The sequence below is a fragment of the Pleurodeles waltl genome, chromosome 9 (assembly GCF_031143425.1).
Source record: "Pleurodeles waltl isolate 20211129_DDA chromosome 9, aPleWal1.hap1.20221129, whole genome shotgun sequence".
Lineage (NCBI taxonomy): Eukaryota > Metazoa > Chordata > Amphibia > Caudata > Salamandridae > Pleurodeles > Pleurodeles waltl.
Genome location: NC_090448.1, coordinates 1,151,272,474 through 1,151,285,764, shown reverse-complemented (window position 1 = coordinate 1,151,285,764; position 13,291 = coordinate 1,151,272,474). Strand labels below are relative to the sequence as shown.

The 13,291-nt window shown below is 40.9% G+C and overlaps 1 protein-coding gene across 9 annotated transcripts in view; it reads left to right on the top strand.

Annotated features, from left to right (window-relative positions):
- RYR3 (ryanodine receptor 3) overlaps window positions 1-13,291 on the top strand; it is a 1,450,647-nt gene that overhangs the window by 882,488 nt on the left and 554,868 nt on the right. For all 9 annotated transcript variants that reach the window (XM_069208992.1, XM_069208994.1, XM_069208991.1 and 6 more), the window contains one exon: window positions 11,647-11,770. In XM_069208992.1, the coding sequence (XP_069065093.1) occupies window positions 11,647-11,770 (124 nt within the window). The remainder of the gene's footprint in view (window positions 1-11,646; window positions 11,771-13,291) is intronic.

Below are 13,291 nucleotides of genomic sequence, written 5' to 3'. Positions count from 1 at the left end.
GCACTCTGATCCTCATTTCTCTGGTGTGGCAATGCCAATGCTGGTACAACAATCTCCTTCAGTTATCAAGATGTCCACCCATACATCTAAAAATGCATCCTGAAATATTCTCCAAACACTACAGAAAGATTCTCCATCACAACCCCAAGTTGCTGACATTAACAGCATGGTACCTGACCTCCTAGAATTTGGCCATTTGGATCTGCCACAAGACTGTTGAAATGGTTTGGCGCAATCTCGAGCGCCAGAAACCACAAAGACTTACAACGCCAAGTGGAAGCATTTCTGTATCTGGTGCAAGGATAAGAGTCATCATCCACTTCGATTAAGACCTCATCGAATTCTCCTGTGGCTGTTGGATATGGCCAAGTGTACTCTTTTGTCAGGGTCTATCTGGCTACAGTTTCAAGTTTCAAGTGAACTAGGCTTTTGTCTTTAAACAAATAATAAAACACTATATGAAAGGGCTCTTCAGAGCGTTCTCACATGTTCATCAATCTCTGGTTCCTTAACACTGTCCTCACTCAACCCTATGCTACCTCCTTTTGAACTGATACATAAGGCACATTTGAAATTCATCTGGCAGAAGACAGCACCTCTTCTGCCATTGACATTTGCAAAGAGAGTAGGAGAAATTAAACCGTTCACCATTAAGGAACCTTTTCTTCATTTTTCAAAGGACAAAGTAATCTTAAGAACCAACCTCAAGTTCATACCCAAGGTTGCTACTGACTTTCACTTAAATGAACCTGTCATTCTCTGATCTTTCTTCCCAAAACCATGTATGTCAGCAGAAAGATTGTTATAATCATTGGACTTGCGTATATGCCTCAGGTTCTACATAGAGAAAACAAGGACATAAACACATCAGAACAGCTATTTGTGTCTTTTGGATGGCCACATACAGGTCATCCCCTGTCCAAACAGGCGATAGCTTGTTGGGTCTCAACCTGCATTACCTACTGTCATTCCAAGGCTAAGCATCCACTCCAGAGGAGTGTGAGAGCACATTCTACCAGGAGCATGGCATCAACTGTGACAATCTATGCTGGAGTGCCTTTGAAATATATCTGCTGTGCAGCCCCTTGGAAGAACAGCACAAGTTCACAAAGCATTACTGTCTTGACGTGGATGCAGACGCTGACACTACAGTGTGTGATAGGCAGTCCTGAGAAACCTGTTTTGATAAATACGAACCTGATTCCCACTTTTATTATTTATTATCGTGCATACTGCTGGCTATTCCGATTCAAGCATGTAAATTTATAAGAGATCCAATGTTGGAGAAGAAATTAATTACTTACTTGTAGCTCCAGTTCTCCATCATTGGTATCTGTTATAGATTCACATGTGACCCTCCCTCCTCCCCAGACAGAGGCTTATTAATTATATATACTCTTCTCGCATATGTGCTTTGAAACAGCTATTGTGGCCTCTAAGAGGAGTAGGTGAGCTTTAGCTTCAACCTCATTGGTTGAAGTTTGGGTTGTTTCAAATGAGGTGGCTGTGCTCTTAAATAGTTAATGTTGTTTCAGGCCTACAGCTATTTAAACATTGTATACTGCTATTTTGATGTACTGGGATTCCTAGCCTGACACTGGGCTTTCTCAGTAATTCTTTGACTCAATCCACAAGTCTCATATAAAATATCTCACTTGGAAGGCAGCAGCTTTATTGGCCATAATATTGGTAAAGAAAGTGAGATTCAAGTAAGAGTGCGCGAAATGTGTGTATTTTACTTTCACATAATTACACACAATTTCGGCATTTTTTTTTCTCACAAAAAGTCCTCTTCAAGTCAGTTTTTGAAGCAAGGAAACATTGTGTGCTGAAAAAGTGCAAAGAAAATGAAAGTACCTCAAACACCAGCAATTCACGTTCTATTGTTGCCATGCATTTACAAGAATGGCACGTTTGTAGTAATTTTTTTACTTCTAACTGTGAATGGCTCGTAATTACGTGAAGGGGTATAATGGTGTAATTTTGGGAATTGTGCGTACTAGGCATAAGGTGAAAGTAAATGAATTACATATGTGTAATTTAAATTTCTGGACCTAGATTGAAGCTTTCACAATTACAGAACCTTACTTACAATTTACCAAACATAGGGATGTTCTCAGAATCCTTAGTTCATAACCAACGGTCCCATGGAATTTCATGTGAATGATCCTATAATACTAGAAACCTTCTTCTAAAACTCACCATACAGATTGTTACATTTGCTTATGTCATTATGTGTCTCAAATTCTAGCTAGACTAAATTGAATAATTCAGAAAGTAAAACCAATTGCTAGTCTCCATCTCTGTTAATGATTTCCGGTCTCAAAACAAGTATTTTCTGGATGGATCATGATCGCGTCCTGTCAGCTAATAGCTGGATGATCAATCACTAGAACAGTCAAAGCCCATTTTTCCAGAACTATGACAACACAGTGTGCCACTTGTGGATATTTTCCAAGTAGTATCGCGAAGGAGCAGCCACACCTTAACAAAGCATTCCTGCTTGGAAGCTGTAGCAGCCAGAATACAGTTTTGGGACAGGCAGTTCTTCCTTTCTATTTTACCCCACATATTCCATCGATGTTTATGTATATAAACTGTCTTGCTATTCTGATTCAAGCATGTAAATCTATGAATGTGCCAGTGATCGAGAAGGAAAAAGTTACTTGCCTGTAATTGTTGTCCAGTGTTGTTATCTTTCATACATACACATGTGGGCGACCCGCCTCCCCAGATAGAGGTTCACCTCATGCAAAGTGTATACTTATACTCCCCACTCTTGTACTAAAAGTATGAGGTGTGATGTAATTTGTGAGCACCGAGGCTGACTGCACCCTCACCTCATTGGCTGAAATTCGGTTCTTTTCAAATGGGGTGTGTGTAATAATAAAGGGGCACCGTTCTGGGGCCTTACAGGCAGCTAGTACGTTACACTGCTATTATAAAGTGAAAAAGGGACTCACACTTCAACGACAGAGAACGGGTCAAGTAAGTGAATCTATGAAAGATACCAGCAATGGAGAATTACAGTTACAGATAAGTAATGTTTACCTTTTGTTTGGTAGAAGTCTTATCAAATGTCTGCCCTTCTGGAGCACTCAATTTTCATTAATCCTTTGCACTTCGACAGAAGAGATATATAAAAAAAAAATTTGGAGCTTAAGGCTTCTAACATAGTGGACTCAGAGGGCAAATTAAAGACCGTTACGTTGATGTCAGGACTAGAATGTGCTCCCTAGCTACTGCTGCAAAAGCAGCTTCTGGCCCAATCCATAATCCAAGATACTTTCGTGTTGAGATGGGAGCTTGCAGCGATCCTATATAAATCTCAAGGTAACAACATCACAAGAACTGACTCAAAAAGACATTATAATGCATATGATGTCAATAAAAAGAAAAGGACAAGGCCCGGACCTCAAAGGATGCTCAGTGACGTATTATTGACTGTTAGCTTGTGATCTCTTTACAAAAGGTATAGATGCCCAGTTTGTACAAAAGGCTGAGTGCAACACAAAAAAAAATGAATTGTTAGCAATTAATCCTTGGAAATCTTTTTCTTCTTTTGGGAACTCCTTAAATAGAGCTTTTCTGCAACCATAGGAAACACCAAGGGCCAGATGTATAAAAAAAGGCTTTTGCGATTGGGAAATAGCGATTTTTAAGAAATCGCTGTTTCTGATTCGCAAAATGCAATGTATCATATTTGCGATTCGGTAATAGCGATTTCTTAAAAATCGCAAATGCTATTACCGAGTAGCAAATTGCGATACAGCCCTCATTCGCAGCTATGGGCCTGTCGGCCCATATTTGCGAATATTTTGCATGTCCCAAATTGCGAATTCCTAACTGGAATTCGCAATTTTGGGAAATGCAAAGTCCAGGGTGCTGGGGGCCTAAGGCCCCCTCTGCTAAACCCCAAAACATTTTTTAACAACATGTAAGGTGCACACATGCCAAAAGGGCATTTGTGCTTTACATGTACATTTTAAAAATGCATTTTAAATGCATTTTTAAAATTTGCACATGGTTACCACCAAGTTCAACTGGGTGGTAATAGCGAATTCCTTAATGCACAATTTGCATTAAGGAATTGCCTCATACATGTGCTTTAGAAATCGCAAATAAGGACTCCTTATTTGCGATTTCTTATTTAGAGACTCTTTAAACAGGGTCGCAATTTTAAGGAATCACTATTTTACCGATTCCTTAAGATTGCATTCAGATTGCCTTTGATATATTCTGAAAGGGCTTTTTGCATTTGCAAACGGGCATTTGCACCTTTTGCGAATGCAAAAAGCTTTGGTACATCTGGCCCCAAATCCTTACATCATTAGATGCAAAGGTATCAAAAACAGAATACATAAAAGGGCAATGCGTCTTGGAGAAAGTGGCCAGCCCCCTTTGTTTATACTTTTCCTAGGATTTTACTGTTATCACAGGAAGAGATATAGCTGAAACAATCCATGACAAGAATGAATCTGTTTGCGCTTCAGCAGCCTCTTTAGTGGTGGTACCATAATTGTCCTCTTTGACCACAGGGGATTGCTGTACAGGCCAGATCTGCTCTCTATAGAATAATGTAAAATCGTGCAACACAGCCTTCAAGCACTGAATTTAGCAGCTAGCCGCTTGAATATATTTAACATGGTTGGGACCTGACCAGGACTTCCGTTTGGGTTCAGCTTGGGGCATCCAGGATTAGCCCTGGCTTGCATTTCAGGGCTCATTCAATGCCTTTGCTGTCTTTTGTCACAGAGGTCATGAAGAGAGTGGCAGGAACGCAAAGTAAAAGATCCCTAAGAGCCCTGTCTAGGTTCTAAGTTCCCACACTTGTGTTTTCTTAAAATCCCTCTGTGTCAAATAGAAAACTGTTGAAGAGCTAGGGATGGGATAAAGAGCCAAAACAATACTGTCTTAGGGCAGTCTAAGTGGTAGGTGTCTCCTGGCATTTGGTGAGTCAACTGTCAAATCACCTTTTCCAGGACTGTATGAAAGTTTTGAAAGAAGCGAAATATGCTTTTACCAGATCTTCTTAGGCTTTCATGTAGAACATATTTTGAATTTGAAATGGGGTAAAGTACATCAATCAGTACACAACAAGAGATGGTACTAACCTAACAACAGATTTGCTGTTCTATTCATTTAGAGTCCAACCAGCTGTAATTAAAGATTTTAGGAGAACTTCTTTACAAGCTTCCCTTTTCACAATCCCTATGACATAGTAATTCTTAGAAAGCTGTACTTATCCAGGTTGCAGTGAGCCTAAATGAGTGTTAGGCTCCAGTTTCATCTCATGACGTGTTCAAGCTGTTGGGTGCCAGCCTATCAGGAAGGAGACCTCATTTATATCCATAGGTGATAGAGCTCACAGGGCCTGAAACAGTATACTGGTGTCAGCTTTAAACTCTCTATAAGATATTCCTGATTCCATGGAGAAGACATCTTCAGTAGTTCTTCGGAGTTCTTTTTGGAGAGGGCTGCTTTGGTAAGGAATTTTATATTCCCCTTTTAGAGAAGACAGGAGCCTTAGGGTATTGTGATGCTCATGTCCACATTCACTGTGGTAGCAGGGTCACAATCCCTATTACAAGCACACAGTCCTGTTACAAGGGATATATTTGCGAAATTCACTTATCCTCTCAACACAGTAGTGGGAAAAGTGGGTCCGAGTGATTGGAGCTCATTGTATTTAACATTAGGAAAAGGTATACAACCACACTTTACAACCAATGTTTCTCCATTCTCTTCTTATATGGGACCAGAGGGGGCTGGATTCTTAAGTAAAGAACATTAGGGGGGGCTTTGACTAATCTTGATCCACAGCAGGCTCCGTCTCTGTTGGGAGAGTGCTGAAGTTCGGTGAATCATTAGATTAAATGTCATTTGACAAGCCCAATGGAAGAATCTACAACATGAAAACAAAATAGTTAATACTGTGACAGCTGGTAATGAGAGATATTGAGTGTAGGTCCTGAAAGAAGAACTAGGATTCCTGATTCCTGACGTCTACAATTTGAAGTAGGATGATCTGGAGGGAGCATAGGTTAGCCAGTGGTCTAGCTAGTGATAGAGGTTAGTGGAAGGAGTTGAGTATAGTTGAAAGTTGTGAGGAGGAGTGTTAGATCGAAGAGAGGGAGCTAGGAGTACTGTGCTAAATGTATTTCTGAAGGTTTTAGAAAATTAAGATATGATTTTACTGGCAGTGAGCTAGGGCAGATTTGTGGCTGGGAAAAGAGGCAGAGATCGCTATTGAGGGTAAGATTGGAATACGGAAATGAGGTTTATACAGTGTCTAGATTTAGCTGAGGTGAGAGTTATTATTCTCTTGTCAGTAAAAGTGTGCATGTGTCAAATTGTTTGTAGAGTGTTATGGGGAATGTGTTTGCCACTTTTCTTGAAAAGGAACAGTTATTTCTCTCTCATGGGATCTCCATTGATAATCATAAGCACTGAATAGTACCGCCCATGTGTGGGGATCCCTTAGCACTTCTTCAAAATATACCTTCTTTAGTTTAGACATTCGCCTTACTTCAGGAAGGCCAAGACTACAACATAATTTGTTAAAAACGTTTTTCAGTCTATAAAGAAGGCTATATTGACCGAATACTTTCATTTAACATTTAAGTCAAAATGTTATTTTAAAAAACAAGGAAAGATTTCCAGGAGCTGAATATTTTTTTTCTTATAAATAACTTCATAAACCTTTTTAACCCCTTCTCTGCCAGGCCTTTTCCCCCTCAGGGGCCAAGCCTTTTTTTGACTATTTGGGGCAGTATGCGCTTAGGCTTTTTGTCCACATAAGCGACCCACGCCAAATTTGCGTCTTTTTTTCCAAAATCCTAGGGATTCTAGAGGTACCCAGACTTTGTGGGTTCCCCTGAAGGAGACCAAAAAGTAGCCAAAATTCAGCAAAAATTCGTTTTTTAAAAAAGAAATGGGAAAAAGGGCTGCAGAAGAAGGTTTGTGTTTTTTTTTCCCTGAAAATGGCATCAACAAAGGGTTTGTGGTGTTAAAATCACCAGCTTTCAGGAACAGGCACACTTGAACCAGAAAGCCCCACTTTTCAACACAATTTTTTCATTTTACTGGGACATACCCCATTTTTACTATTTTTTGTGCTTTCAGCCTCCTTCTAGTTAGTGATAGAAATGGGTGTGAAACCAATGCTGAATCCCAGAAGGTTAAACATTTCTGAAAAGTAGATAAAATTCTGAATTTAACAAGGGGTAATTTGTGTAGATCATACAAGGTTTTCCTACAGAAAATAACAGCTGAAATAAAAAAAAAAATATTGAAACTGAGGTGAAAAAAACAGCAATTTTCTCAATGTTTTACTCTGTAACTTTTTCCTGCGATGTCAGATTTTTGAAAGCAATATACCGTTACGTCTGCTGGACTCTTCTGGTTGTGGGGATATGTAGGGCTTGTAGGTTCATCAAGAACCCTAGGTACCCAGAGCCAAAAAATGAGCTGCACCTTGCAATGGGGTTTCATTTGATACCAGGTATACAGCAATTAATTTGCTGAAATATGAAGAGTGAAAAATAGGTATCAAGAAAACCTTTGTATTTCCAAAATGGCCACAAAATAAGGTGTTGAGAAGCAGTGGTTATTTGCACATCTTTGAATTCCGGGGTGCCCATACTAGCATGTGAATTACAGGGCATTTCTCAAATAGATGTCTTTTTTTACACACTGTCTTACATTTGGAAGGAAACAAATGTAGAGAAAGACAAGGGGCAATAACACTTAATTTGCTATTCTTGTTCCCCTAAGTCTCCCGATAAAAATGGTACCTCACTTGCATGGGTTGGCCTAATGCTCGTGACAGGAAACACAACATGGATACATCACATTTTTACATTGAAATTTGCCTAGCTGTAGATTTTGGCCTCTAGCTCAGCCGGCACCTCGGGAAACCAACCAAACCTGTGCATTTTTTTAAACTAGACACGTAGGGGAATCCAGGATGGGGTGACTTGTGGGGCTCTCGCCAGGTTCTGTTACCAGAATTCTTTGCAAACCTCAAAATCTGGCCAAACAAAACACCTTTTCCTCACATTTCAGTGACAGAAAGTTCTGGAATCTGAGAGGAGCCACATATTTCCCTCCACCCAGCGTTCCCCCAAGTCTCCCGATAAAAATGGTACCTCACTTGTGTGGGTAGGCCTAGTGCCCGCCAAAGGGAATGCCCCAAAACACTATGTGGACACATCCAAATTATCAAATACTAATCTATCTGTTTTTGCGGGTGGGACCTGCGTTTTTGGTCCTGGGCTCAGCAGCCATATAGGGAAACCTACCAAACCCAAACATTTCTGAAAACTAGACACCAAAGGGAATCCAGGGAGGTGTGACTTGGGTGGATCCCCCAATGTTTTCTTACCCAGAATCCTCAGCAAACCTCAAATGTAGCTAAAATATCAAATTTTTCCCACATTTCTGTGTGGGATCACCGCACCGGGACAAATGTCCTACCACCCAACGTTCCCCTCAGTCTCCCGGTAAAAACGATACCTCACTTGTGTAGGTGGGCTAAGTACCTGTGACAGGGAGGAGCCAAAAACATGTCGAAATTGAGGGGGAACCAAAGCAGGTCCAAAAGGACAGTTTGGGAAAAAAACTACTTTAGGCTGACAAGTGGGGCAGAATTTTTATCGCTATAGATGAGACAATGTTGGGTGGTAGGAATTTTGTGGATTCCTGCAGATTCCGGAAGGTTCCATCACAAAAATGTGGGAAAAATGTGTGATTTCCAGCAAAGTTGGAGGTTTGCAGGGCATTGTGGGTAAGAAAATGGTGCAGGGTGCATGTGAAGCACACCACCCTGGACTCACCCAGATGTTTAGTTTTCAGATGTGTCTAGGTCTTGTGGATCTTTCTACATGGCAGCATCCCAAAGTCCAAAAAGTGCAGCCCTCACCATTCCAAGTGCGACGATTTTGAGAGTTAGCCAAGCTCTTATGGCCCAAATGTAAAACCAAAACCCAAAATAATCAAATGTCCTCTTGCTTGCTGTGCGATAAGATGTAATAGTGTGCAGGGGGAAGACTGAAAGACTGTTACCCCCTTCAGTTGGGGTGGGGGCATAACCATGCCCATACTGGTTGGTAGCCACCACCCCTCTATATTTTGTTTCTTTTTAATTCCTTGGCATCTAGTAGACTTTTTGCCTTTTCCCCCAAGGGGGGCAGATATGGTCAACAGTAATGTGCCCCCATGGGAGCGACTCTTGCACAAGGGGCTGGCCCCCAAACAAAACACACACACCAATCCCTGGTGCCCCTGGGGACTACCCTTGCCTAAGGGGTTGCTCCCCTTATCAATATAAATAAAAATAAATCCCTGGTGTCTAGTGGCTTCTGCTCCCCAGGGGCAGATCGGCCTAATTAATATAGGCCAGTCTCCCCCCGGGAGGGTTAGAAAAGGCTTTAAAAAAATGTACCCTCCTGGGAGCGACCCTGGCCTAAGGGGTCACTCCCCTTATCAATATAGAAGAAAAAAAACATCCCTGGTGCCTAATGGCTCCTGCCCCTCCCAGGGGGGCAGAAATGGCCTTATAATAAATTGTCCCCCTTTGGGAGCGACCCTTGCCTGAGGGGCGACTCCCCTTCTTTGTTTTTCTTCTTTGTTTACCTAAAGTCCCTGGTGTCTAGTGGGCATTCCTGCAGCCTTTCCTTCCTTTTTCATGCCTCTGTGCCTCCCCTGCCCCTGTACAGAGGAGAAACTAATCAGTTTCTCCTCGCTGACCTCTGATAAGGTTACGCTGACGTCATCAGACGTCACTGGGGGTGTGGAGGGGGTCGGGGTTGAAAGGAGACCCTCAGTGGAACACTAGCGCTTCCCCCGAGGGCCTATACCGGGATGTAATGGTTACGTTTGTGGCGCCTCAGCACTGCGCCACCGGACGTAACCATTACATCCATGGCTGGGAAGGGGTTAAAAAGGAAACGGAGAAGGAGGAATGGGGCAATGTAGACCTATAGACTGCAGTACTGTAGTTACAAAAACTGACACTGCGCCTTTAAGGGCTCATAGCCCTCCAGTGTCCCATAAGGTCCAGCAGGTGGCAGATACCGCAGTTCTTTTTTTTACAGCACCAACTAGAGTACAACTAATGTAAACAGTATGAAAAAGGCATCTTTAACAGTTCCTTCCAGTACTTTTTGGAGAGGACTGCTTTGGTAAGGAATTACATATTCCCCTTTTATATTAGATTGGAGCTTAGGATATTGTGATTCCTGTGTCCACATTCACTGTATATTAATCATGTTTGTCTTTTCCACCAGGGAGGAGGGCGGGTTGCTTATATCAGTGGAGATTGATCTGAAGGAGAACTAGGATTACAAGGAGGAAAACATAATCTCTCTCAGGGGATCTCCATGGAGAAAAAAATAAAAGATGATCTATCTAAGCAGCTAAGCAAAGATTCCTTAGAGAAGCTTGTCCTACTTGAGCATTTATTCTAGTATCTGAGTCTAACAAGTAGTGCCTCATAAAAGTGTGTAAAGACCTCAGTGTGGCTGGTTTTTACATTTCTACAATAAGAATGTTCCTGGTTAAAGAAACTGTTGCTGCTTTCCCTCTGGTAAAATGAGCCTTCGGTCTACCAGTCAAAGTTTTGTTTGCTTTCTGATTGCACAATAGAATGCAAGAGACTGGCCACCTGGATTTAGAATGTTTATATGTGGCTAAACCTCTACCTAAAGGTCCATCTTTTATGAACAATTGTTTATATTTACAAATATATTTTGTATTGGTGATAAAAATTTAAGCCCAGTCTTGCATCTAAAGTGTGTAGAGTTCTTTCTGCTGGAGTTGAAGGATTCTGAAATAAAGTTGGCTCTGTGATGATATGATGAAAATACTAAACAACTTTGGGTAAGTATTTCAGATGAGTCCTCATAACTACTTTATTGCTATGAAATATTGTATATGGTTCATGGGATTATGAAACTTGAACTTTCCTAATCAGACATGCTGATATATTGGCAACCAAAAAAGCAGTTGTCAAGAAATATGCTGTAATGAGGCTTCAGTGGTTATGAGCACTATTCAGTGCTTATGATTTCAGTTGTGATTCCCATGAGAGAGAGCTAGGATTACTGGTAAGAAACAATTCCTTCCTTGTGATGTTCAGAAAAATAACGGTCTGCAGCCTTGCGACAATGAAGATATGAAGTTTAAATATATGATCATTGATACATTTCTTACAGTACTTTTGTTAGTTGTGCACATTACATCCAGTTTTAACACTTGCCCATGTGGAAATTATGCGCTATGATTGGCAGTTTAAGCGAGGAATCAGTAAAGCATTCAAGAGAGATCTGTTGAAGTAGAGCAATGTCTGGACATATGCATTGGTGATGTCCATGCTGTCATCCTCCGATGGGGCATAACAAGTGGCAGACATCTATGAAATTTGAATACGTTCCAGAATCCTTGAAGTAGATAATAACAAAACAACTTAAGTAAACCAGAATCATTGAGAAGTATTTTACTGAGAGTTACGTTGCTGCACCTAAGTCATCAATAAAACTCAAAAAAAAAAGTAGAACCAAGGAGCTGCATTGCTAAATGAATGAAGCTGATCATATATATAAAACTCATGTGGGTTATGACAGATCTTTTTTCTCCCTCCTCCAGGTGGTGGCACTCATCCTTTGCTGGTTCCTTATGATACACTGACGGCTAAAGAGAAGTCAAGAGACAAAGACAAAGCACAGGAGTTATTCAGGTTCCTCCAAGTAAATGGCTATGCTATATCCAGGTAATATAATGTGTTTCATACAACTCTATTGTGTTTGCCATGTTTGCATTTAGATGTTGAAGATGTCTACATAGTTCAAGTAGACTTAGTAGGTATACTGAAGAAACGTCAGCTGAGTTACAAGAATAACTTCTGCACATAATCCCATCAAGAGCAATGTTGACCCCAACTTAAACCATACTCATGTGGGTTTTACTAACAGCCTCTGGTGGGATTTGTAGCACACTATTCCACATTCATCATTCTCATCACAACACAAGGCATTACCTTGGAGGATCTAGATGGGCTAAGGAAAACAGGTTTACAAAAGCAGTGTTCCTTATCCCTGCATGTGGTCACTAGTGTTTAGCTTCTCTTATAATGACATTGCATACATTATTTCTCTCTTCTTTCTGTCCTCTTCCCCTTCTCTTCACTTTTGGTATGATCGATGTTAGCTCAGTGTTCCAGCCCACAATGCAGATCTGTGATCTCCCACTTCAGCCAGCCATCACCCTTACTCTTCAATGATAGATGTATTTATGGTAGGGAATCAACCCTTACAACTAATCACACACTGACAATGAAGCATAGTTGAATCTCAATCCATGGCTCCAGGAATCTCCCAAGATTCTGAAAGTATGGGATGAAACGCTTTTAGCAGAATGTTTAGCATGTTCTGTCTTATGGCTTCCTATACATTATTCCCATTTCAGGTGAGGATTAAACAGAAGGTATGAGTGTCCTCCAAAAGACATATCAGAGCCTGAGCTGTAACCTCTTTTTTAAGACCATTGAAAGGTCTTCTAGTGTAACTGTTCAAGCCAGAAATGATTAGTTCATACCAGGGTAATCGATAAGCTTGACAGGCTCTGTCATTCTCAGAAGTCCTGCCTCAGCTGGCAGACCCATTTTCTTAGATGCTATTCTTCATCTTGGATTTGGCAGTCAGAAGACATGAGGTGACATGATTCCTTTTCCGGGAATTCAGGCTAGTGTACAGTTGTGTAATGTAAAATGATGGGTCTCTCCCTGTAAAATGTGATAGTGGCCATTGAGTCTCCCAAATTCTGGGGCAACTTAGGCAGAAGGGACACAGCTAAAGGTTTGGGGGCCTCCTGGAGGGTTCAGACCCCGTGTACCACAGAGGGCTGTGTTATGCCCCTGCTAGTGTACTTCAGTTAAGTCAACACCCTTTCTGTGTTATTCTTTTGGGGATCGTGACATATTTTTATGATCAAACCTTGACCTATAATGGTCAAACGGAGGAGGTAAAGTGAAGCACACTTCTCTTTCAGGGATCCTCACCAATAGTCATAAGCACTGAATATTCCCACCCACATGCGGGGATTCCGGAGCATACAACAAATATTTATACAAAACATATAATATAATATAAATATATACATATGTAAAATCATTATATTTATATACATCATGCAGCCTATAATAAAGAATAAAAATGCCACTTACATTAGCTTCTCCTTTAATAAACCTCCTACTAGACTCTAACATTTCTGTAAAAACAGAAGAAAAAGAGTA